Source organism: Camelus dromedarius, chromosome 31 (genome assembly GCF_036321535.1).
Source record: "Camelus dromedarius isolate mCamDro1 chromosome 31, mCamDro1.pat, whole genome shotgun sequence".
In the NCBI taxonomy this organism is placed as follows: domain Eukaryota; kingdom Metazoa; phylum Chordata; class Mammalia; order Artiodactyla; family Camelidae; genus Camelus; species Camelus dromedarius.
This window is the reverse complement of record NC_087466.1, coordinates 18,148,649-18,176,316: the sequence shown is the minus strand read 5'-3', so window position 1 is coordinate 18,176,316 and position 27,668 is coordinate 18,148,649. Positions and strand designations below refer to the sequence as shown.

At 32.8% G+C, this 27,668-nt stretch overlaps 1 protein-coding gene across 7 annotated transcripts in view; it reads left to right on the top strand.

Annotated features, from left to right (window-relative positions):
• The window catches only part of IFT81 (intraflagellar transport 81), a 158,261-nt gene that overhangs the window by 105,079 nt on the left and 25,514 nt on the right, over positions 1-27,668 (top strand). For all 7 annotated transcript variants that reach the window (XM_031442660.2, XM_031442656.2, XM_031442662.2 and 4 more), the window contains 4 exons: positions 1,022-1,185; positions 2,506-2,601; positions 7,189-7,335; positions 24,675-24,824. In XM_031442660.2, coding sequence (XP_031298520.1) covers positions 1,022-1,185; positions 2,506-2,601; positions 7,189-7,335; positions 24,675-24,824 — 557 coding nt within the window. The remainder of the gene's footprint in view (positions 1-1,021; positions 1,186-2,505; positions 2,602-7,188; positions 7,336-24,674; positions 24,825-27,668) is intronic.

Genomic DNA, 27,668 nt, shown 5'->3' with positions numbered 1-27,668 from the left:
CTCTTCCCTCCTTTCCCCAGCTCCTAAAATGGGCTGTGGAGAGGGGGTGATTATAGAGGTGAATGGAAAACTCATGAATTTGCCATTAATAAATTTTTACACATTAATATATGTGTATATATTATGTGCACAGCAGAACTAAAAATAATGTTAAGGCTTTAGGCCAGATTTATTATGCAATCTACGTACGTAGGTTACTTAAACCGGAAATCCACTGTTTTAAAAAGTCGAGCCAGAATTTGTAAATGTGTAATGGAAAGATCTGAAATAAACCTTTTAAATCTCTTGAGGCTGGGAATTTATAACAAAACTATTATTCACTGAAAATCTGTGTGTATGTGTATTTGTGCACTCTGCCAGAATAAGAAAACTATTAAATCTTAAAAATGTAATTTAAGTTGCCACTTAACTGTATATTAATACTTTACAAAATCAAAGCTACCAAACGTGGAAAACTGAAAATGTTTATGAGTATAAGTAATTACTCTTTTTCAAATTTTAACTTATACCTTTAGTAATGTCTTCATTGGTTTAAAGCTGAAGATTATAATGTTTTACCATTTATGAATATTGAAAATATAAATTACATCATAAGTATTGTGAAAGGAAAAGGATAAATGACTGCTTCTAGAGGAAAGAACCTGGGTTAGATTTCATTTGTGTTTTAATTTGGTTCATGGATTCCTTAAATACTTAGAAGACAAAACAGGACCTGATGATATATTTGGCTCTGCAAATGTTATTTTTTCATATTGTGGAGTATAAAAGAATTAAGTGGTAATTTGGAATGATCATGATATTACTTTTTCTGTAATTTATTCTTCTATGTAAATTGTCCTTCATTATCATTCTAATTAACATCAAAAATTTCAATGGCCAATCTTTTACTGTTCTATATAGATATTATACAGAATGCTTTTGATGGATATGCCCTACTATCCAGGTCTTATATTTTAAACTCTACAAAGCATCACTGTACCAGCTCTCTTGGGCTGAACATTCATTTATTTTATTTTTACAGGCTTAATGAAGAGGCTAGAGGAGGAGATAAAGTTTAATTCATATATGGTAACTGAAAAATTTCCTAAAGAATTAGAGAACAAGAAAAAAGAATCGCATTTTTTACAAAAAGTGGTTTCAGAGCCTGCTATGGGCCATTCTGATCTTCTTGAACTTGAATCTAAAGTAAGTAACAATCATCTTCTTTTTATAGCTCCCAATTTAATCTCATCCCCAGTCTTGTGAAAATTATGTGAACTGCTCTCTGTAGTGTGCTACTTTGACTCTTAAGTTAACCTGTGCTAAGAGTTGACAACTCTTATGAGTTGTTCTTTATGAGAAATTATAGCATGTAATGCTGTTACTTAATCCACATGCTGTTACGAAAACCTAGTCAACTGATTAGGAAACTTAAGTAACTTGGATGTATAAATTAATGCGTATGATTGACTCATGGTTTTATATATACTCATAATCATTTAGATGGCAGTTTTTTAATATTTTAAGTATCATTCATTTTTATTTCCAAGAATAATATTATAGCAATTTTATATTTAAAGCTAATGTCTTTTATTAGCTTTTTATGCCTGCTTGAAATTACTAAACTTTCTTGTACTGCTCATTGAAACCTGATAGCATATTTCATCTTTGTTCTCCAGAAATAAAACACTAATCAAATGTACATTTTTAAAATAATAATTAAATATCATGAAAATTAACTGAAAAGTTTTGATTGCAATCCTTTAATGTGCTCAATAGTCACTGCAATTCAATACATAGTTCTGACCATTTTATTCTTTTAATTTACATATAGAAATTCGATGTCCAAGTCAGATTTGGCTCAAATTTAATGTCATAGGATTAACAGGATAATTTTAGTCTTTTCAAAGAATAGATATACTGAAAGCCAGTTAATTTTTTTTTAATTGAAGGACTGTATGCTTCTACTGGCTTTATTCAGTTTTATTTTATTACATTTGGAAACAGTTTAGATTAACGAGTAGGATAAAGGACAGCTATCATAGAACCATAGATGATTCATTAGAACAGGAAGGATTTTCAGATGTTTATGTCAACTCTCAGCTGGGTTTGTGAATTCCTTGTACTAAGTCCCTGGGAATGTTAGTCAAGATTTGCTGTAAGTGGTAACTTACAGTTACTTGAAAGTCACAGCCTAGGTGAAGGGATAACTTAAGATTTTTAGAAATCATCCTTTTGATAACAATATATAAATATTTCATGTAGAATACTTTAGGATAACTTAGACATGGATGGTTAAATCCATGTAAGTAATCAAATTGTGTCAATATGTATCATGAACTATGAAATACAAATTGTTTCTAAAAGTAATCATAACAACTCGCTCATAACATTAATGGAACTGTTCCTCCCATCAAAACACTGATGATAACAACTGTAAGTTCAAAGCTTTGTTTGGCCAGATGTCCCTTAGTTTATGTGATCATAGGGAGAGTTTTAACCTTTTTAACCTTTATACTGTTTTAGATAAATGAAATAAACAAACAGATCAATCAGCTGATTGAAAAGAAAATGATGAGAAATGAGCCAATTGAAGGCAAACTGTCGCTATATAGGCAACAGGTAAGCCCATTCTTTTTGGCCCACATATTTAGATCTGTAATCTTGTTGGTAAACATCTTCATAAACATGGTCTATGTTATCATTAGTCTTAAAGTGAGAAGAAAGTAAAGAATCAATGTTCTTCTGTCATTGTTAATCTCCAGATTATAACAAAGAATTGGTGGAAAAGCTGCAAAAGACGCAAGTTCAAGTTTGAAACTCAATATATCTGATAATGCTTAGTTTCCTGAGCACCTGCCAGCTGTGGTGACAGAGCTCTTTGTGTTTATATCTGAGTGTGGAATTTGATTTTTTTATATGATAGGTGAAGTGATATAAATCAAAATATAATCTTTAATGAACTAAAGGCAAAATACTTTTTCAGGTTTAAAGTTAGTTTGCACATAGAGAAAAATTTAAATTTAGTGCTAAGGCATTCATCATTTTATCCACAAATATTGAATCATGAGGGTATATATATTGTTATGTGTTTCTAGATGAGTCAAATGACAACTATAGATTCTTAGATAACAAGATTCTTAGATAACAAGAACCGAGGCAGGAAGAGTTTTGTGTGAAGAATGATCTGTAACCTGAGAAGATACTGAACTACTTAACAAACCATTATTCAAGAATGCTAGAATTTTTTAAAAACCTTTTTGTAATGGAAAAATTTAACCATATACAAAGGTAGAGAAAACAGTTCGATAAACTCTCGTGTGTCCCTCAGCTATAGCAGTCATGGCCACTCTTGTTTTGTCTAGACCCCCAGCCCCAACTGGATTATTTTGAAGCAAATCTTAGGCTTCATAATATTTCATCTATAAACATTTCAGACTGTATCTCTAAAAAAATAAAAGCTTTTGAAAAACAACATACCACATTTGAAAATTTTAATAATTCCTTAATATTGGGAAATATCCAATCAGAGTTCAGATTTCCTTGTCTTTTTTTCTCTTTCTTATTTTCTATTTTTTTTTAGCAGCTTTGTTTTCATTAGGATCCATATAGGATTTATACACTGCATTTATTTGATACACTTAAGTCTCTTTTAATCTATAGGTTCTCTTCCCCACTTATTTATACATTTATTTAATCATTTTCTTGTGATTTACTTATTGAAAAAACTTGTTTATTTATCCTGTAGCATTTGCCATAGTTGGTGCTTTACTGATTGCAACCCTGTGGTGTCATTTTAAAACATTCCTCTATTTCCTGAATTTCCTATATATTAGAACTGGAAGCTTGAACAAATTCTGTTTTTAAATTTTTTGGTAAGGAATACTTTCTAGGTGGTATTTTGTACTTTTCATTTTGAGGGAATAATGTATGGTTGTCTCTTTTTTTTGTGATGTTAGCAGCCATTGCTTATCATTGCCTGTCCATTAATTCCATTAGGGATTGGAAAATGTTGATACTATGATTACTTCTTCATTTATTAGCTGGACCACTTCTGAAAAGAGAAACCTCCTCTCCAACTATTTTGTTACCCTGAGTTACAGTTTATATAGGAGAGTCAGGATACATGCTCTTTCTTACCTTTATTTATTGGTCTTCAAAACGCATTTGTTTCCTCAGTGACAGCAATCAGTTAGGGTTAAGTGATCAGTTAGGGTTAGTTTTTAATTTTTTGGTTGCATGTCTGTTTCATGTTATTATGAATCATAGATACAGTAAAATTTGATAAGTTTTAAACATTTCCCTTAATGATGCTCAGATTGCTCCATTAGCTACTAGAAGGCTTTTCAAGTTAACTTCTGAGTCCTTGTACGATTGTATTTGTCTTTGTTGATGTCGTTGCTTTCTAGTATGATTATTTCTAGGCTCATCTTTTACTTTCTGACACTAGTCCTAGAATTAGACTTTCTTCTACAAACCCCATTTGTTGTAGTAGGAAATGGTATTTACGCACCACAAACTGGGTATTAGGACTCCTTATTTCTGCTGGGATGGCCATTGTTTTTAGGTCTTTTCAGTGAACAGAGCTAGGAAGTATTTTTTCTTTTTCTGTCTCATTAAGTACACCATGTATTCATACTAACCTTTCCAGTTCAGACTACTGGGTTTTTACTTAATCTCATCAATCTCACATCTTTCTCCTTATCCTACATTGAAAATTCTGGTTCTCAGTAACATCAACATAATTGAATTCATTATTTGCTTTATATAACATAATTCACCGCTCCAACATAATTCATCATTTGCTTTAATACATACTTTACACACAGCAGTTTCAAAATTAAAGTACTGGTACTACCACCAAAAATATGATTACTGCTGAAAATTATTTTTCAGTTTGTTTTGTCTTTAGGATATATTCCACTAGGGACATATAATCAAATAACTGTTTTAAAGTCACTTGGAATAGTTCTTCTGTATGGTTATGCCACCAATTAAAACTCGATCTGCAAATGTGTTTATTTCAATTTTTAGGGATTACTTTTTAAGGATTAATATCTATACCCTTGTTTCTGTAGGGTTCTTGGCCTTTTTTCCTAGTTTTACAAACTTTTTATAACAGGAATATTTACTCTTTATCTAGCTTATAAATGTAACATTTTCCCATCGTTTGGTATTTGCATTTTTACTTTGCTCATGGTGTTCTTTTGCCATGGGAGAGTTCTTCACTGCTGTGAAATCAAATTTATCATTTTTTTCCTTTATTATTTCAGATTTCAAGTCATATTTAGGAACATTTTTTTCCTTCTTACAAGTTATGGAGAAATTTACTCAAGTTTTCTTTTTGGAATTCTGTGATTTGATTTTTTATATTTAAATCTTTGGTCTATTTAGTATTTTAGGGGGGAGGTTTCATATATGGTATTTATTGTATACGGCTATCCAGTTGTCCAATTTTCCCAATACCAGTTAGTAAAAAGTTCATTTTTCCCCTAATGAATTTGAGATTCTTCCTCTGTTTTACTTTAAATTTTTAAATGCTATTGGATTTATTTTTAGATTTTCTGTTGTTCCACTGACCTGGCTGTTTATGTACCCATATTAACTGTTTTAATTATAAAAGTTTTATAATCAAGTTCTAATATCTAATAAAACTATCCACCTTCACCCCTAGTTGCTCTACTTTTTCAGGGTTTTCCTTACAATGCTTATTTGTATGTTCTTCCAGATAAGCTTTATTATCAATTTGTCTAGCTCTGGAAAGAAATCATGCTTTTAAAAGTACTGCGGTTGCTTTATATTTATCAATTACCTCAGAGCCTGCATCTTTACAATATTTTCTTCCTATCTAAGAGCATGGTATGTCTCTCCATTTGTTCAAGTTTATTTTTGGGTCTTTCAGGATTGTTTAATAGTTTTCCTCATATGATTTTGGAACTTCTCTTGTTAGCTTATGCTTACATATTTTTTTTGCTTTTGTAAATGAGGGCTTTTCTTTCCTTATATTTTCTGACTGATCTTTGAAAGCTATTGATTTGTTTCCCGTAGATTCTTTTGACTTTTTTTAGGTACATAACCACATACTATGAAAATTCCACTGTTTCCTTTCAAATTCTTACGCTTCTTATTGCTTTCTCGTGTCTAATGGTTTGAGCAAATACCTTCAAGACAATGTGAAATTGTAGTGGAGGTGCTGGGCATTTTTATCTTGTTTCAGACTTAAGTGGAATATTCCCTCATATTTCTCTATTAAATAAGATCCTGGTTTGGGCTGAGGTTTATATTTATTTATTTTATTGTATTAAGAAAGTATACCATCAATTCCTATACAATCCTGACTCTTATCATTCCTCTCTTTTTTTGGCTGGAATAATTCTATAGAGAGAAACATTACTTCATCGCCTGTCTTTTCATTTTTTAAACAGGAAGGACAATAGAATTTTTAAAAGGGTTTGCACTAGAAATTTCCCCTCTTGTCAAATTTATTTGAAGAAAATATTTGTACTGTTTCACTTGAGAAGACGGCTAATGTTTTTCTTACACTAGTACAGCCATGGTTCATTTAAGGAAATCCCCCAAGAATTGCTAACTAATATAAAGTGCTGCGTTTATGGCTAAAAGCAGCCATCTGGATTGTGTAAACATTTGCATGACTCTGGTGAGTCAGATGTTTGATTTTGAACCTGCATTTTATTTGTTAGAATTCCCCAAATGTAATAGATGGTTTAACATTTCATTTTGAAAGCATGGACATTGAATTTAGATAAGATGACATGTGTCGTAGTTTTGAGAATAAAGCATTCTTATTTTCTTCCAATGAGAGGAAACCTACCATGCAGAAAAAAATCAACTTAGTGTTAGCTTCTGTTTACTTACCTAGAATATATTTTCATTAGCATTTGAGTGTTACTTGACAAGATTTTAATATTTTTATTACTATTGCATTTTTGTTTCTCTGCTGATTTGTGCAGTATTTTAAGGGCTTTTGTCCTCCAAAATATTTTTAGGTTGCTGTTTGATATACATTACATGCTCATACTAAATATATAACTAGTGATAATAGGTAGTAGGGCAAGCACTATTGGTCAGGAGAAGTCAGCCTGATACTGAAAATTTAGCTCAGTGAAATCTATAAAGTACATAATTTCACAAGATAATAGAAGGTTGATTGTATGTCTTATTTTACATTCATATTTAATGCTCAATTAGGCATCCATCATTTCTCGTAAAAAAGAAGCCAAAGCTGAGGAACTTCAGGAAGCAAAGGAGAAGTTAGCTAACCTAGAGAGAGAGGTGTCAGTAAAGACAAATCAGACCCGTGAATTTGATGGCACCGAAGTTTTGAAGGGAGATGAGGTAAGTTGAGGTATTTAATAGGACAAAAATATGAGTACTATTTTCATTTGAAACTATTAATGTTCTTCACTTTTTTAGTTTGACTGTCAATAATGGGAAGTAAATTTATTTTGTGGAGCCTGTTTATTTAAAACTGAAAACCCTTTGCAGTAATATTGAGATATTCTTAATATATAATGATAGAAATTTGAGTGATTTTATGAGATAGTGTTCCAAATTTTCACCTTTTAATTAAGTGGATTTATGCTGAATTTGTTTATTATAAGTATTAAGTTATTAAAGTAAAGTCAAATGAGTTAGAACTAACAGATAAGACAAATATTCATATTTGTTGATAAATATAATTCCATAGAGGGCTGAGAAAAATATCATCACTAACTAACTTTGTCAGTAATGTTTATCTGGCCAGTGGGACTAGCACTATTAAAATGTCTTCATTGTAGATGCTTATAAATTTTAAAAATAGTTATGTCTTACATTGCTATATACTTTACATTTTGAACAATGCTTTAACAGCTGTCATTTCATTTATCCTTCTGTCAGGACCATGAGATAAGTGGGACAAGTAATGTTGTCATTTATAGATGGCTAAACTTAAGCACCAAAAATATAACCCCCATCTCCGTTTCATAAAGTTAGCTCAAGAAGGAGTGAATGAATGAAGCAAAATATCTTGTCTTCAGCTCAGTGCCTTTTTTTTTTTTTAGCAAATCAAGTGATAGGTCATATTTTAATTCCTAAACATTGCCTCACTTTACCACTTGTTACAGCTTTTTATTTTTATATTAGCTACCAACCCTCAGCAGAAGCTACTTTGAAAAGCTGCTCCAATCTAAATCTCATTTTTGGCTTTGAGAAGTAATTGAATTCATACTGGTACAAACCGGCAGTGAATCTTCACTTTGCCAAAGACAGATGAATTGTTTCCACAGCACCACTTTTCTCTGGGGCTCCTGATTGTAGCCTCCCAGTGTGCCTTCTAGCTTATTGAGGAGGTAGTGGATTTCAGAAGTCAGCAGTTGATTGAAAAATTCCTTTGGCTTTTAACATCCACTTCCAGATTGCTTTAAGACATGTAAGTATTTTAAATGATACTTGGAAGCCAACAGAGTGTGCTTTGTGACATCCTTGCTATCCAGGAAAAAAAAAAAAGATTAACATGGAGCAGTTTTGCTTTATAAGAGACCATACCCACTCCTAGCATTTTTATCTTTTCTTGAGGAAAATGCTGCCCAGTTGATAAGAAACACCAAATACTATGGCCATATTTGGCTTGAATAGTACTTATAAATTCAGTATTAGATATTCCCTCTATGCAAATATGAGGGAAAAGGACCTAGTATCAAGCTATTAGCTTTTATTTTTGACAAATTATGGTGAATAGGAGAAATATCTGATGACAGAAAAAGGTATGCTATTTTTTTTAAGGAGAAAGGGATAACTTTGGATATAATAATGTCAACTTAATTTTTAAATAATGCCTGGTCAGGAACTAGAACAAATCAAGTAAATCATTTGGCAGTTACCTAAAAGAACAGAATGTATTGGGGAACATTACGCATAATTTTATAAAGAACAAATCTTGGTAGACCAATTTTGTTTTCTACTTTGATAAAGTGGTAGACCATATGGACAAAAGGGAGGAAGTTTGTTATACTTAAAATTATATAATATAGCTGGACTTCACTGAGGTTTCATTTGGTATCACATGGTAATTACCAAAAAATCATGTTCTTTGCCACCCATCTGTTAATGCAGTTGGTGAGAGGGTATCAAGAAACAGTAGCATGGTGTTTGAAAAGAATACTATGCCAGGAGTCACAGAAGAATGATGAAAGAGAGGGCTGACATTCACTGAGCACTTTTAATACAGGCTCTGTGCTAAATGCTTTGCAAACATATATTTCTTTACTTCTTGTAAGAGATATTACTGTTTTTTCCATTTCACAATTGATTGAAGCTCAGGGAAATTATGGATTCACACAGTTGTGGCCAAGTGGCCACATGGGATCCAGTCTTTCTTACATATTCCTGTTGACCTTGAGCAAATTACTTCTCTATCTGTAAAATGGGAGTAATTGCACTTCATTGTCGTTAGGAAGAACACATGAAATAATGGATGCCCAAGCTTCTGAGAAACTCAAAGGCTAAATCAGTGTATGACATCTGGCATCCAAAAGTAATAATTCCCACATTATTGAATGTGGGAGAAACAGCCTAGTGGAATAGTTAAGAGCCTGGTCTCCAGAACTTGGTTTGAGTGCAGATTCTGGTTTTGTCAGCCCACCAGCTGGGTGACCTTGGGCAGGTTTCTTAGCCTCTTTTTACTCAGCTATAAAATGTGACTGTTATTAGTATATACCTCCTAGAATTATTATTGTGTGGATTAAATGTGTCAATACCTGTAAAGTCCTTAGAATAGCACCAGGTACATACTATATGCTAAATAAGTGTTATTAGTGCTTAATAATTTTATATATTTGTCATTTACTTGGATGAAGAATTTGAAAGCTAGGAATATAGCTTACAGCTTAAAAATTGAAATTTGTATTTCCCAGATTGGGAGCAATTCAGTAGAAATAAGTATGAAATAGTTTCTGTTTGGATAAATAATTCACACAGAATCAAGATAGAATAAATTAGCACTAATGAGTTATTTTAGCTGCTGTTCACTGGGCAATAACTGTGTGCTCAATCTTGAACACTTTAAAAACATATCCTTGCTGCTGGTCGCACAATATGAATGCACTTAATGCCACAGGACTGTACACTTAAAATTGGTTAAAATGGTAAGTTTTATGTTAAGTTTATTTAGCCACAATAATATATACATACAATATATCCTAATTCATCCTCTTAAAAAAGCCTATGAGATAAATATTACCTCCATTTTATAAGTGAAGAAACAAGCTTAGAGAAATTTAAGTAACTAGCCTGAAGTCACACACTGAGTTGCAGAGCAAGGATTTGAACCCAGATCTGAATGCCTCTGCAGCTGTGCTTCCTAAGTGAATACTGAGCTATTTTTTTTTTAATTTCTTTATTGAAGTATGGTCAGTTTACAATGTTGTGTTAATTTCTGGTATATTGCATAGTGATTCAGTTATGCATATATGTATATATATGTATGTATATATATTCCTTTTGATATTCTTTTTCATTATAGGCTGTTACAGGGTATTGAATATAGTTCCCTGTGCTATACAGTAGAACCTTGTTGTTTATCTATTTTATGTGTAGTAGTTAGTATCTGCAAATCCTAAACTCCCACTTTATCCCTCCACACCACACCCTACTTCAAGGCACCATTAGAATGAGTTAATTTTAAGATTCATATTTGACTCTAAATAGGACCACATTGTAGGCAGCCATTACTGGAAACGTTAGCTTGCTAAAAACTGTATGACAGCCATTTGTTTGGAAATAAACCTTCATTCCTTGATTATCCATATGTAGTTGATTAATCTTTTCTTGGAAAAATTTAGGAATGTGACTGTGTTAGTAAGAATAAGCATAGCAAGTATTATGCATAATTTATATTCCTTTGTCATTTTCTCTTCAAAAGTCAGTAAGTTTTTAAAGTTCAGTATTGAAATGTGCATTTTGATGCTTCCTATGGCCATTAAAGTTCACATTCCAGATGTTACATTTTGTCTGAGAATTTAAACTCTTCTGATTTCAGATGACAAGTGCTACAAGTATTTGTTCTTTACTAGACTTTTTCATTAGTGTTCCCTTGATTTTTCTTATTAATAAAAGATAGAGGGTAAAAATGCTTCTTTCCATTATACTTTGGCTACCATTTTAATATTTTATTTTCATCATATTGCCTTGTAGGCAATATACAGGAATAAGCACAGGAGTGTGTTTATCTCTTATCCTGCCAGACTTCTGACATAGGTAGGAGTTTCTCTAACAATTGAAATTATGTTCTCAGTGATAAAGATTTTCTTACCAGTCTAGTCTATCTTGATTTCTTTCTTTTTATTCAAGTATTTGATAGGTGACAAAAAGGTTATGTTTAGAGACTACAGTCTTCTATTATAACTAAAAATTGATAATAATGAATATCTAACTGTCCTTTGTATCTTGAATTTTTATATTGGATTTAAGTGCATAATAAAGTATAAATCTCATTGAATTGATATTCCTAAAGAATTTTGATTGCTATTATCTCTGAGATAAGTCACCCCCAAAATGCCATGGCACTTTGCCCTTGATCCTGACCTGTTTATTCTTATCAATAATATAGATTAATAAGAAATGTTTATTATGTAATTAGAGTGTGCCATATGCAATGCTAAGCTTATTATATACATTATCTCATTTATTCCATTGAACAACTCTCTGAGATAGATACGATTATTATTCCTAGTTTTTACAGATAAGGTAACTGTGGCACACAGAGGATTTATGCTAACTTACTCAAGGTCAGATTGCTAGTAAGTAGTGGTACCATAATTTGGATTGAGTAGTCTGGCTCCAGAACCCTTAATAATTTTTACATGACAGGAGGCTAGAAAGAATAGTCAGTCAAGGACAGATGATAGAATTGTGATTCAAAATCATCTTGGTAATTAGGAGCATTATGCTTAAGCAAACGAAATGCCATTAATGGGATTATAAATAAAATGTCATAGAATGAGTTTTATCTGTAGCTCAAAATCACCCATTAGTATTGCAGTCTTTAAAAAATCAAAATATTTTACTCCATTAATAAAAACGCAGTATCCTATTTATGCTAAAATTATGCCTGGAATATTATTTTACATTTTTGGCTTCATGTTTTAAGAGAGACATAGTCAAGCCAGTGCCTAGATGAAGGTGACTAAAACAGATGACAAGTCTGGAAACATTCATAAAAAGAATTAATTATGTATTCACTGAGAACAAAAAACTAAAGAGAGACATAATAGGATTGCATTTAAATATCAAAAGGATTATGAGGATAATGGAGTGCAGAAAAGGGTTAACAAACAGGTCTGAAACTATTCTTAGAAAAACTTGCTTGTAAGATTGGCCCTTGGCTGGCATCTGGGAACTTGGATTTTAGAAGGATTCCCACCATTCCTTGATAAGAATGGCTCATGTGCCTAAACTGTATGTACAAAGAGTGTGGTTTATGTTGAGCACCTGCTTTCTTTCCTTCTTGGAGTCTGGAATTTTGGTATGGGCTAGGCAGAGTACGCGTACGTGACCAGCCCCCAGTAGAAACCCTGGGTGCTGAAGCTCTAATGAACTTCCCTGGTTGGCAACATTTCACAAGTATTATTATAACTCATCGTTGGAGGAATTAAGGGAGAAGACTCTTGGAAGCTTGCCCCTGGTTTCCTCCTGACTTCACCCCGTGTGCCTTTTCCGTTTGCTGGTTTAGCTTTGTACCTTTTCACTGTAATAAAACATAGCCAAGAATATGACTTTATGCTGAGTCCTGTGAGTTCTCCTAGCAAGTCATTAAACATCAGGATGGTCCTGGAGACTCCTAATACAGATGGATTAGTAGTATTCTTGTTTTTGGATGGAATGTTCTTTATAGACCTATTAAGTCCATCTGGTTTAATGTGTCACTTAAGGCCAGTATTTCCTTATTGATTTTCTGTCTAGATGATTTGTCCATTGATGAAAATGGGTGCTAAAGTCCCCTATTATTATTGTGTTGCTGTCAGTTTCTCCCTTTATGTTTGGTAATGTTTGCTTTATACTCCTATCTTGGGTACATCTATATTTACAATCGTTGTATTTCCTTGTTGGGTTGATCCCTGTATCATTATGTAATGGCTTTCTTTGTCTCCTGTTATAGTCTTTGTTTAAAGTCTGTTTTGTCTGATGTGAGTATTGCTATCCCATCTTTCTTTTTGTTTCTATCTGCATGGAATACCTGTTTCCATCCCTAAGTCAAACTGAATTCAACAGTGCATTAAAAGAATCATGACCAAGTAGGATTTTTTCCAGTGTATAAATAATAATAATAAAATGAAATAGAATAATTTTTTTAAAAATCAGATTATACAATTAATACTTGAATATATTCTCATGATATGAAAATCAAACAATACACATAAAACAAAAGTCCCCCTTGATTACATCCTTCCCCCATTCCCAGCCTCTCAGACATTTTTCCAAAGAAAAACCACTGCTACCAGTTTTGAATACTCTTTCAGTCCTCTCTCTGTTGATAGATACAGATATAGATAATAATGTTTTGTGGATTTAAAAATATGAATGGTGTACTATGTGTATTATGCAACTTGCTTTTAATAACATGTCTTAGAGATTTTTCATGTCAGTAAACGAAGAAGCTATTCTCTAGAGGTTAAAAGAATCAGCTCTGGAGTCATCTGTGTGCAGATCTTTGCTCTGTTCAACCTTAACATGTTACTTAACTGCTCTGTGCCTCAGTTTCCTTGTCTATAAGGTGGGAATAATAACAGTCCTCACCTCATACGGTGGTTGTGAGGGTTAAATCAGTTAATATAACTAAGCAGAACACAACAGTGGCTGGCTTATAGGAAGCACTTCATAAATATTACCTACAGTTATAATAATAGTTATCTTGTACTTTAAAAAATTTAACTGCTATGTTGTGTTCTATAGAATGTATGTATAATTTCTTTATTCCCACCAAGAGTATACGAGAGAATCTGTTTCCTCTTTTACTTAAAACAGCACTTGATTCTGGATCTTTTAATTTTTTTGTCATTCTGACAGAATTTTGTTTTAATTTTCATCTTTCTTGATTGAGATTGAACATCTGTCCACATACATGTTTGGTCATTTATATATCTTTGGTCATTTTCCTGTTTATTTTCGTCACTTTTTCCTAATGAATTGAATTTTTCTTATCTATTTGTCATATTTTTATAAATATTCTGTGTATTAACTGAGGTAATTGGTATCTTCTGGTATGTCATTTGTCTCTTAACTTTGTATATGTTGTCTTTTGTTACACAGAGGGTTTTCTTCCCTTTTTTCCAGACACTTTTATTGAGATATAATTACCTTACAATAAACTGCTTATATTTAAAGTTCAAATTGTTACTGTTTTTCCAAGTTACGATAACTTTATGTATTGGGACAGCATTTGAATATTAAGTGTCCTTAGTTTTCCATAATTTGGAGCGTGGTAAAAGTGTTTACATAGAGATATTTTACTTTATGCAGGTTTTAGGGTAGAAGAGATAGAAAAACAGAGTGTTATAGCATAGTATAATAGTGATGTTCATAATTATGACTCTTAGTTGTCAATAAAAGGTTGCTGTGGTTAATATGATTTTAGAATAAGAAAGAGCTTGAGTGGCATCTCTCCCAGGAATTTTACCATGTTCATTTTTTCCCAGCTCATACCCCCACATCTCTGAAATATATTCCTACAGCACTCTGTTCATGTGTGTTGTAATATACAACACACTTAAGAGCACTTATTCAGTCTCTGCTTCCCCTAAGAAACCAGTAAACTCCATGATGGCAGGGCCATCTCTCTTTTTCACCATCATTTACTTAATAGCTGGCGTGTAGTAAGATGCTTGGTAAATGTCAGAGGTGGAAAGGCAGAAAACCTAAATAAAAGTATGTAATCTAATCTAGATACATAATTTTTCATTAGAAAGTTGGTAATATTTTAAATGTCTTGGCACTGAAGTGCCAAGACAAATTTATATGTAAGTCTTCATTATTATTTATATGTAAGTCTTCATCCTAACCATAGTTGTTTATTTTACTGTATAAAGTTATTTTTACATACCTAGCCAGAAACCTAACTGTGCATTTAATATGGTAGCTTGCTGTCAATTCTTTTGGTAAGTATGATTTATATCCTTTTATAGGCAACAATCTAAGCTTAATGACTTTGTTCCACTTAATAGAAGAGCAAAGAATGGAGGCTATACTTCTGTGCTTCTCGAAGAATAGCAGCGCCACATGGCTACTGATGTTTGCTGTCTTCATCACTTCGATATCTCTGAATCTCTGCTTTAATTATTTGAAAAGCAAAACAAAAAATTAGCCCCAATGATGCAGTGCTAGTATTCTTCTCAGAGCTGTCGTTCAAATGAATGCATGCCTTTTGGGTTTAAACTTTTTTATAGCAACAAATGAACTTCTGGTTAAGGTTTCATTGGCATTTCATGCATTGCAAGGTTATTCCTGGTTTATGGTGTATGGGTTTAGAGTTCGTTGTGTTTTCTTCCCTAACCATTACAAGAAGCTCAGCTATTTTACAGTTCATGGCTACTTTAAAAATGTGCTTGATCAAATAATATGTATAAGCAGCTTCAGAAAGAGCCAACCAATTCATTCTACGGCTACTGACAGAAATCCTAGAGCTAAATTACAAAGATTATGAAATCGTCTTTAAATACTTCAAAGAGAAGCACAATGAAGATAAGGGAATCCTGGCAAGATTTGCTGCAGCTGTCAGATCCTGAAAAATTAGGAATCAAATTTTGACACTTGTAATTGAATCATCCACCCTTCTAAGTGAGCCCAGGCAAACCTGTGATATTTTTAGAACCTTTCAAATCACATTACACTCTTCAGAGTTCATAGCAGGACCTGAGGCCCCTAAAATTTCCCAAGAGATGGAACAAAACAGAATCAAATAAATTTGACTCAATTCACTGTAATAGAAGTAGGGTATTATAGATGCAACCTAGGTAATGCCACATTTTAACCCAAAATTTGAAAGCTTTTCGTAGAAAAATTTTTTGAGAGTTAACTGCTTGGATAGCAGTTGAAAAACCCTTTAGAGATATGGTAACAGCTGTGTGGTTGTGATTTGATTTATAATAGACGCACAGAGACCTTGGATGGCATGATTAACTGTGTTTCACAGATGAATGTTCCTGTGCCACAAGTTTCTATTAAGACAGATTTCTACTAGCATATATCATATGCCTTATTATAGACTCTCTAGAGAATCAGCAGTTAACTATATCCACTACCATATGGAGGTAATTACATTGTTTATGCTTGACTTGGTGAGATTTTCTAATTTAAAGTTGAAAACATAAAGCTAAGAGGTTGGAAAAGGTTAGAATAGTATTTGTACATCTCTATTTGTATATTACACTAGTTATGGTGGGTGATTTGAAGAGACTATCATTTTAGCAGAAAACAGAAGTTGCTTTGAAACACTGTTTTCTTGCCTTAAAACAAATAGTAACTCTTTGAGACCAGACTCTAGCAGGGTCCAGATGATTTATGTCATGAAGCGTGACTTGAAAAGATGGCCTTTTCAGGTTTCCTGCAAGTCTGAATTCAGGCAGGATAGAAACACTGACAAATGGGCAAAGAAGTTGTGGGTGTCCATTTGGGCATATTCATTCCACTCTTGATCAATTGGTGTTACCTCATCTTACACCTAACTCTTGGGCCTATTTCTGTAGTTTTTTGTGCTTAAAAATCATTTGATGAAATAAATGACAAAGATGTGACTTAATTAAGAAGTGGGGGGAAGAGCATGCATATTGGACTAACAGGATTTGAGGACAAAAGTATTCATTCTAATCCAGTTCTTCTAACTTGCTGAACTTTGGGAGTTGTATTAATTTCTCTATGGATTTGCACCTCTGTGAAAGGGAAATAGTGTTTTAAAAAAAATAGCTCTTTGTGGTTCTTAACAGTATAAAGTACTTTTTATATGGTTATCTTGTAAAGTCTTCACAGCTAATTACTGTGGAAATAGTTTCATACCAGATACTGGGGTGGAAATTTTGCAGCAGGAGTAGAGATTGTTTCTGCATAAATATCCAGAATGATATCTGGAATCCAGTAATACTTTTGAGTTCTAGATAAGCTTGAAAAGCATTTGTAAATGGTTACATACTTAGAGAAATAAACTGCCTTGTCCTTTTAAAAAGCTAGCCCAGATTTTGATCATTACTATTAAAGGTTCTAAAACATATTAAATGGATAAAAGGAGAAAGAACATCTGTCAAATTCCATTTTGATCACAAAGTAGCTAAGTTTGTAAAATTGGTCCTGAAGCCAGAAGCTAGCACTATAAAGCATTAATCTAACTGATCTTAGCATATAAAATGATGGCTGCCCCTTAATAAATGACAAATTTAGATTAAAATGTTTATTGGTCCAAATTATTAGTAATAGCTGCTATAATGTGCCTTCATGCACAGTGGCAATCTTTATAGTTCACTTTCATGGCAGATTTGCTTGATTGACCTGTACTATTGAACGCTTTTTCCTTAATATTTCAAGGATTTGTTGCTTATCTCCTATACCACAGTTCCTTTGAAATATTTTTTCAATTTTTAAATACTTAAGAAATAAATCTCAGAGAATTCACTCATAACCCTACCTGCCCAACACGACAGCTATTTTTATGTCTTCATTCTCTCCCAATCTTGGTTTATATGCATATATACAAAATTTTTACACAGTTGTACTCAGCATATGTAACTTGTAGTTTCTCACAGTAGTGATTGTTCTATTTTAGTTCTAAAGAGCATTGCATCACACCTAGATCTTTACTTTTCTGTTCATTCTAATTACTTGATATCTTTTAAATTTCTTTAATATTTAGAAGGAATGGTAATTATCTCTTATTTCCTAGCTACTCTTTAACTGTGTTCAAATAGAATGACAAATGTTATTAATCATTATCCATTATTCAATTTTTATGGAATTTTAGTACCTTTTATAGATCTTGTTTAAAAATTTACCCAAGATCACTAAGTGGTGGAGCCAGGATTTGAAATTATGTTTCTCTGACTCCAAAGCCCATGATCTCAACAACTCTGAATTGCTTCTTTGACCCTTTTGTACTGCTCCTAGGACCTTTAATGAGTAAGTTCTAAATGAAATTATTTGTGAATTTTTGCTCAGATAAGTTATTATAACACAGAATTATGAGCAAGTTTAATTTTTAATACTCAAAATCTATTCAAAATAAAATTTATCAGCTGTTAGGTTTTTGTTGGTGATGGGCTTTTTGAGAGTAGATTGTTCTTTTAGTTTAATTATAATTTTTTAGGTTAATGCAAATATGTAGTTTAAAAATTAAAACAGTTCTACAAAGCTCATAATGAAAATAATGATTCCCATCTATGCTTCCAAGTCATGCTTCCTTGCGGCAACCACTTTTAATGCTTTTAGTTGTTTCTTCTAGTATTTACCTCTGTATTTCTTTTTTTTAATTGAAATATAGCTGATTTACGATGTTGTGTTAGTTTCAGGCATACAGCAAAGTGATTCAGTTATTCATACATATATATACGTATATATTCCTTTTTAGATTCTTTTCCATTATAGGTTATTACAAGATATTGAATATAGTTTCCTGTGCTATACAGTAGGTCCTTGTTGTTTATCTATTTTATATAGTAGTGTGTATATGTTAATCCCAAACTCCTAATTTATTCCTCATTCCCACCTCTGTATTTCTAAACAACATGTTTATGCCAAAAGTTCTCGATTTTTTTCAGTTTTGGACGTAGTACCATAGGAAATGAGGATTTAGCTCTAACACTCTCCATTCCCTGTGTAACCCCCATACCCATCCATCCTTTTTTTGTTTTGTTTTGGGGGGTAATTAGATTATTTATTTATTTATTTATTTATTTTAATAGATGTACTGGGGATTGAACCTAGAACCTTGTCCATGCTAAGCACGTGCTCCACCACTGAGCTATACCCTCCGCACCATCCATTCTTTATAGCCTTCCAGTATAATTATAATTTTTGGTTTAATAATTATTTACTATATTCATTATGATGATTGTCTAAACATACTGTTTATAGCTGAGCCACATAGTATACTGTAATTATATATCCTCTCTTGTACACTTTTGTTTTTTTCCTTAAATTAATACTGACCTCATTTCATGTTTTTGTTTGGTTAGTTTTTTATTTACCTATCACTCACTCAGCTCTAAACCTTCTGATAGAACTATACAATTTCTCTCAATATGGCATATGGTCATACACAGTAATCTATTAATTACATTTTTTAAACCATGGATTCATTCTTTCTAGAGTCCCTCTCATTCTGTTTGGGTCTGGGAAAATGAATTTCTAGGCTTGCTGTACAGTGGTAATCTGGGGCTTCACAGTCATTACCCTGGGGATTTCTTGTACCACTCTCCTGTTTTGAATCCCCTGTTCCCCACATACCAAGTCTTCTCTTTCCTGGTTTATTTCCTGGTTATAATAGAGAACGTTCCTTAAAATAGGGACTTGGAAGATAAATTTGTGTGAGTCTTGCTTGTTTGAAACAGTCTTTATTCCATCCTCATACATGATTGATAGTTTGACTAAATAATGAATTCTGGTTGAAAATCTTTTTCTCTGAGAATTTTAAAGTCACCGTTCTATTGCCTTCTACTGTTTCTTATTGCTCTCTGAGGGTATTCTGATTCCAAGTCCTTTGATGTGACCTTTTATTGTTGTTATTATTATTTTTATTTTACCTCTCCTTGAAACTTTTGGAATTCTCTCTACCTCTGGTTTTCTAAATTTATAAGATTACAGATTTAAGTATAATTATTTCTTTCATTGAGTTAGGCATTCCATTGGCTCTTTTTTTTAATTAAAGTATAATCAGTTTGCAATGTTGTGTCAGTTTCTGATGTACAGCACAATACTTCAGTCATACAGGAACATACATATATTCATTTTCATATTCTTTTTCACCATAGGTTACTACAAGATATTGAATATAGTTGCCTGTGCTATATACCATTGGCTCTTTTAATTTGGAATCTCATGTCCTTCAGTTTTTGGAACTTGTCTTGTATTATTTCTATCTTTTTTTTTTTTTCTTTTCTCTTTTCCTGGTACTCATTGGTTAGATGTTAAAATATTTAATTTTTTAAAACTGTGTAGTAGTTAAAATGTGTGTGTGTGTTATGTGAGGAGTAAAGAAATATGAGATCATGAACATATATGTACTTTTATTGCTCAGCTTAAAAAAGAGAAAACCTTTGAGGTTCCTTGTGTGCCTCTTCCGTATCCCATCCAGTTTTCATTCCCTCTCAGATGTAACTATCATCTTGAGTTAGGTTTTTACCATTCTCTGACTTTTATTAACTGTTTGACCACCATCCATTTGTATCCTTAAACAATATGTTATTTAGTTTTCCTAAGCAATACTAATGGGCATGTACTCTATGTATTCTGTAACTTGATTTTTGGCTCTGCATTATTTCCTTGAATCTGTAATTGTTTATTTTCACTGTATATACTATACTGTGTGATATACAGCAGTTTGTTGTATTGTGTTGTCTAATTTTTTGCTATTGCAGTGTTTCTGTCAACATTTTTATGTGTATAAATCCCCCAAGTGACTATGAGCAAGGATTTTTCCAGGGTAGTGTTTCCTAACTTTTTTCAAAATAGGACACTTAAAGAAAATGATTATTGTTCAGCATACTGAAGTGAAAGGACAGGCTGTTTACAGCTGAGAGTAACTGGCTTGGGAGTTCTTTTATAATAATTGGGAGTTCTTTATAATAATGTGCAGATTCTGCAAAGTCTGAGTGGGTTAATATCTTGGCACACCCATAATATTTGTGCCACACAAGTGTACTGGAGCATACTCCATTTAGGAAGCTCTAGAGCAGTGCTACTCAAAGTGTGGACCAGTTCCAGTCCACAGACTGTTAGTTACTTACTAACCCACAACCTTATAAGTTAAGAGGAAGGAAGCATTTAGGAACATTTATAGTAATTTGATGTTGTATGAACATTTTTATTATTTTATTAAAGTACCCAGTCCATAAATGGTTAGAAATTTGTAAAAACTAGTCCATCCCATAGATAAGTGTGAGAAGCCCTGCTGTTCAAGGGAGTGGAGCTGGTAGGGCAGGAACTGAGCACAGGTCAACTTCAGTAGGTATGCCAAGTTGTTTTCCAAACTGTTGTTCTAAATTATAAATCTCCCACCTGCAGTAATGTATAGGTGTTCTGCTTCCTCCACATCTTTGATAACAGTATTAAAGGACTTTTTATTTTTGCTAATCGGGTGGGTATCTTATTGTGGTTTTAATTTGTATTATTAATTTGATTACTAATGAGGTTGAACATCTTTTAATATGTTTATTGGCCATTTTGAGTTTTCTGTTCTGTAAAGTGCCGATTCAAGTATTTTATCCACTTTTCTATTGGATTATTTGCCTTTCTCTCATTGATTCATAGATTTAATTTATATGTTTTTGGATACAAATTCTTTATTGGATTAATGTATTGTAAATATATTCTCCCAACTTGTGATTTATATTCTTAATATCTTAATACGTATTTTGATGAACAAAAGTTCTCAATTTTAGCAAAGTCAGATTTATCAGTCATCTTTTTTGATTTGTGCTTTTTGTGTCTTGTTTAAGAAATCTTTTCCTATCTCAATGATCATAGTGATATTTTCCTATATTCTAGATTTTTAGTTCTGGCTTTCACTTTTAAGTCTGTAATACAGTTGAATGGATTTTTATATGTTATGAAGTAAGGGGTCCATTAATTCAATATTCTGTTCCTTTCCCTCAAATTTACTATGCCAGCAATCTATATAAACAAATCCCTTTGAGATCATCAATAATTTTTACAGTATATAAAGAGTTTCTGAGACCAAAAAGTTTGAAAATCACTGTTACAGATGCACAGAAAATGCTCCAATTAAAAACTGAGCCAAAGACAGGCAAGTCATTAAAAAAAAGATCCTCACAGATGTACAATTAGCATGACGAAAAACTGAGATTCCCTAATAAGGAAATGCAAATTAAAAATAAGGTACTATTTTGCATATCAAATTGATAGTTATAAACAGTACTGTAAACAGCCTTAGAAAGGCACTCTGGCAAGGGAGTTTATCACAACCTTATTTCTGGAAGTATGGCCTATAGGAATTATTAAAAATGTGTCTGAAGATTTGGCCTTAATATGTCATCATGGTTGGTTTTTTTTTGATAATCTAAAAAATTTGGAAATAACCTAAAATCCAAATGATAGTTACAAGAAACTTCCAGTGGAAGAAAATCATTGATAAGGCATTTTCTTTCCTCTAATTCACTGGGGGTAGTAGAACCTTCAGAGTGCTTTGATGCCACCTATTGCTTAATTATATAGAACTGTCATTAATCTGATCCCGACTACCTTTCCCCTAGGTAGTTTGTCCAGTGAATGCCAAATAATAACCAATCAGCATAGAGCACATTGAGTAATCGGTGGGTTTGTTCTTTCACCAAAAACATTTATAGCTTTTAGCTTTTAAAAATAGTTCCAGAGCACAGCAAGATAGAGAAGGGGAAAATTGGCCTAGATAATACAGAGGATAGCAGATGAACAGGATTGATTTCATTTTGGGCACTTTGCCCAGGACACTTTTAATAGAACATATAGTTACTCTGGGGATTCTGAGTCTGTGGTTATATCAGGCTTACACATTTATCCTTTAAAAGGAAAAATTACAAGTTATTAGACTCAGTCCATTAGTATGACTTAAATTTTTTAAACTGTTTCTGTTATTCAGCCATTGATCATTTGCTGTATGTGAACTGGATTCCTTAATATTAAAACTAACTTAATAACTAACTAAAACTACCTTTTGAACTTCCTTCCTCTGAAACACAATGTGTCCTTCATTTCTTTCAAAGTTTAAGTTTTAAAAGATGTCTAAACTGGAAATTAGGAGGTTATTTTTATGTGAAGAATAATTAATCTTACTATTTTAAAGGACTTTCTTTGTGTATTCAGGAATCCATCAAGTCTAAGAAAAAAAAAACTACATTTTAGAAATGTTCTACTTTCTATTTTGCTACCTTACAATTTAGACTTACTGACCTTAGATTTAGCCTTAATTAGGAGGTAAAATATCAACATGGTATTACAGCTTGTGTTGGGATAGTGGCTTTGAGTGAATTTTTCCTCTTTTCTGTTTTCTAAAATTTCAGCAATATGTTCATGACTTTTATTTATAAAATTATTTATAACACCCCAATTAGCCTTATAAAGGACCTTGCATAAAAAAGGCTAAGATTATCAAAGAATTTTCTTATGTTAGGCAATATGGAGGCTTACTTTTGTTTTGAAGTAATGGTTAAATATAATAGGCCAGATTCTTACTATGGTGATTTTTTAAATGATGTAGTTAATAAAAAGGATAGAGCAGGAAAAAATTATTTTATATAGTAGAAAACCCCCTGAGAATTATTAGTACTAATGGTACATAAGAGGAAGGGATTTTTTTAAAGTATTATGTTCTGTTTCAGAAATACCAGAAAATTTTCACATTTGCTTCTTATGTTGAGCTATGCTTTTAATGAGCTGGTGCCTCAGGACCTTTACACCCGCTATTTCCTCTACTTGGAGTACTCTCCCTTGCTTCTTCCTCCTTCCTCTAACATACTCCTACTTCTTCAGTCTTGGCTTAAATATAGTTATTTTTGAGAAGCTTGTCATAATCCATCCCTCTTAAATCTCAGCCACACCTTTCCTACCTTCATCCCAGCCCAGGTTAAACTCCTATTATTTAGTCTCAGGGCCCCTTCACTGCTTCACCATGGTTGTAAACATTGGTTCAGTGTTTGTTTTTCCCAGTATTCCTTTAACTTGATGAGGGAAGGACATGTGAGTATCAGTTTAGAATTGTAGTCTCAGTGTGTGGCACACTGCCTAGTGCATAATAGCTAATAAATAGAACTAATCAAATGAATTCCTTTATGTATTCATTTCACTTGCTTTTCTGAACTCTGTTTGATATTACTTAATAATGGATGGGGTCTTTCCATTAGGGTAGAGTAGTTATAATTTTAGTATTAGTGTGTAAATAGTTGAATCAAGCAGCTATGAGTTCCCACTAATTTGAAATATTCTTAGTTTTTTAACATTCAGGATGAATTTCAGATGCTTCTTAGGATATATGGTCACAGTGCATTTCTTAAATGATAAATAGTAGCTATAAATGTTGACTATTCTGGTTGGCTGTATTAATCCCAGTAGATCCAGTGCCACCAAAATAGTACAGTACATTAAGAGCGATCATGATAAGACCTCAGCCAGTATTGGTCTATTTTTTTTTCTTCTTCTTTTTAACCTTTTAACTTTCATAGGGTTGAAGTTTCTGTTTTCCTAATCCTTATTTGTAAAGCCCAAAATGAGTAGCTTTTATAATAAGGATTTACAACATTTAATGGGTACAAAAAATAAAAACATAACAAAAGTATTTTAAGTGAGCAGTTAGTCTTTCCAACTTTTCTAATAAAACTAAGTTATTGTTATATATTTGTGACACGTGTTGGATGGTAGAAACATTTTTTTCTAATGCATTCAGATTATAAATGATACTTAGCAACTACTTTTCTACTCATTAAACTATGTGTTGTGTTCTTTTACAGTTCAAACGATACGTCAGTAAACTTCGAAGCAAGAGTACGGTTTTCAAAAAGAAGCATCAGATAATAGCTGAATTTAAAGCTGAATTTGGCCTTTTGCAAAGGACAGAAGAACTTCTTAAGCAACGTCATGAAAACATTCAACATCAACTGGTAATATCATATTATCTTGGAGTTCTAGAAGTTCAAATGCCAGGGGGGTTATGGGTTGTAGCTTTATACTGAAGTCATTGTTTTTACTAAAAAAACGGTAAAATTATTGGTTTTCTCTGATTAATTACAGAGATGACATGTAAACTGATTCATCTGTTTTTAATGTAGCAATAAGTACTAACTTTTTAATGTATGCTGAGATTGGGGTAATGAATAGAAGTTGAATTCCAAGTAGATTTTTCTTTTGGTTAGCTAGTTAATATGAGCAAAATGATCATACCAAGAGATTGATTGTAAAATATTTATTTATCATGGCCTGCTGGGCAGAAATCTAAGCAGCCATTTCCATGGAGCTTTGGAAAGAAATGTCCAGGGAAGGTGCTTTGTGGAAGTTTGCCTGCAGGCTTGTTCCTTATATATTTGTGCCTTGGTTGTCAGAAAAAAGTTAAACCCAGAGTAATCCCTCTAACAGCAAAGCTGTTCCTATTGTGGGTTTTCCCACTTTTAGCTTACTAGTTATAGCTTCTTTTTGTTATTCCTGTTATTTTTTTTTTATTGCTTATTGCCAGAGATTACAGCAAGTACTTTTGACTGATTACAGCCTTCCCTAAATTTTTTATTTTTCTATATCCTTACAACACTTTAATTCCATTTACTTCCTTTCCATATTTTGTGATATTGTGGATATATATATTTTACATTCTATGTATAACTTAAATTCCACATGATATTATTCTAAATGTATCTACATGTTTACCCTTCCCGTGGCGCTTCCTCCCTTCTTGCATCATGGTTCTTCTTTTGAGATCATTTTCCCTCTGCCTGATGAGCTTATTTTCAGCATTTCATTTACTGTATGTCTGCTGGTGATAAATCCTCTCAGTTTTTGTGTTTTTTTGAAACATACTTATTCCACCTTCATTTTGAAGCACATTTTCACTGTGAATATAGAATCTGTGGTTGGCAGCTATATTCTTTCAGCACTTTAAAGCTTTAATTCCCTTGTCTTCTGATTTACATTATTTCTGTTTTAAGTCTTGTTTTTTAAGGTAGTAGTGTTATTTTCAGGCTGCTTTTAAGATTGTCTTTGGTTTTTCATCAGTTTTACTGTGATTTTCCTAAATGTAGTTTTCTTTTTCATTTATCCTTGCTTGGGGTCTGCAAAGCTTCTTAAATTTGTGGCTTAGTATCTTTTGTCAGTTTTTGAAAAGTTCTCAGCCAGTATTCCTTTGAATATTATCATTGTCTCATTTTTTTCCTTCCTTATGAACTATAGTTACATGTATGTTAGACTTTTTCACCATTTACCATATTTCTTATGGGTTTTGTGTTTTGCTTTATTTTCGTTTTCTATTCTTGTTTCTCTCTGTAATTTAATCTGGATTTTTTTTTCCTGCTCTACTGTCTTCCAGTTCATTAATCCTCCTTTTTTGTTGTGTCTAGTCTACTGTGTAATCCATGTGTTGAATTCTTAATATCAAGTATGTTTCTTAGTTCTAGAATTTTCATTTGATTGTATTTTATAAATTCCAGTTATTTATAACATTCTCCAACTTTTCATTTGTTTTCTGGAATACATTAATGACAGCTATTTTAAATGTCCTGACTGATAAATTCATTTGCCTGTTTCTATTGTCTGTATTTTTTCTCTTGGCTTTCAGACATTTGTTTCTGTTACTTTGCTTGCCTAGTAACTTTTTATCAAATGTCAGGCTCCGGATGTATTTGTCTTCCTGGAAAGAGCATTTAATTTTTTTTTCCTCGTAGATCACCTTGATGCAGTTTGGTTAGAGCTGATATTTTTCCAGTTTTCTCTTACTCCTAAGATGCAGCCCTCACACCTGTGATAGAGACTTTACTTCTGTGAAGACATTGTCTATACAGACAACTCACAAATTTGTATCTCCAGTCTAGGTTTCTTCTCAAGTTCCAGTCTTGTACATGTAACATCTCGACATCTCTATTGGATTTCTAATAGAGATTTCAAGTTTTTAACATGACCAAAACTAAACTTCCGATCTTCACTACTCCCTCTCCTGTGCCTCCCAACTCTTCCTCAGCTCAACAGATGGCACCATCATCCTCCCAGTTCTTCGGGCCAAAACCTTGGAGTCATTCTTCACCCCTCACTTTCCCTCACACCCTACATGTGATCTGTCATATCTTGTTGGATCTATCTTCAAAATATGTACAGAGCCACTTGTCATCACCTCTGCTGCCCCTACCTGGTTCATGCTACCATCATCTCTAACTTGAGTTATTGGAATGGTCTTCTAAGTGGCTTCTCTGCCCCTGCCCTTGCCCCTCTATGGTTTGATCTCAGCACAGATGTTAAAGTGATCATTTAAAAATTCCTTTATTCTGAACCTTCCAGCAAGCTTCCCATTTCATTTAAAATAAGTCTAAGCTCTTTCACTGGCCTGAAAATAAGGTAACAACATAATTTATCATCTAAACTAGGACACTTTTGAGAATGCAAAGGACAACAGACATAAACTGAGACTGTTTCAGCAAACCAGCTGAGTCCTATATGCTCCCCCGCTCCCTCCTCCACTTCATTCTCACTCTGCTTTAAGCTCTGCCCATCTAGCTCTTTCTTCAAAAGGCTGGGTATGCACCTGCCTTATTTCTCTTGCACTTGCTGATCCCCTGGGTGTCTTTCTGGCTTGCTTTCTCACTTCCTACAGGACTTTACCCAGACGCCATCTTCTCAGGAAGACCTTCTCTAACCACCCTGTTATTTAAGATTCCAACCCCACTCTTCCCTTAAACGGGATGTATTTTGCTTGTTTACCTTTTGCTCATTTACTCCCACTAGAAGTTAGCTCTTTGAGGGAGAGGATT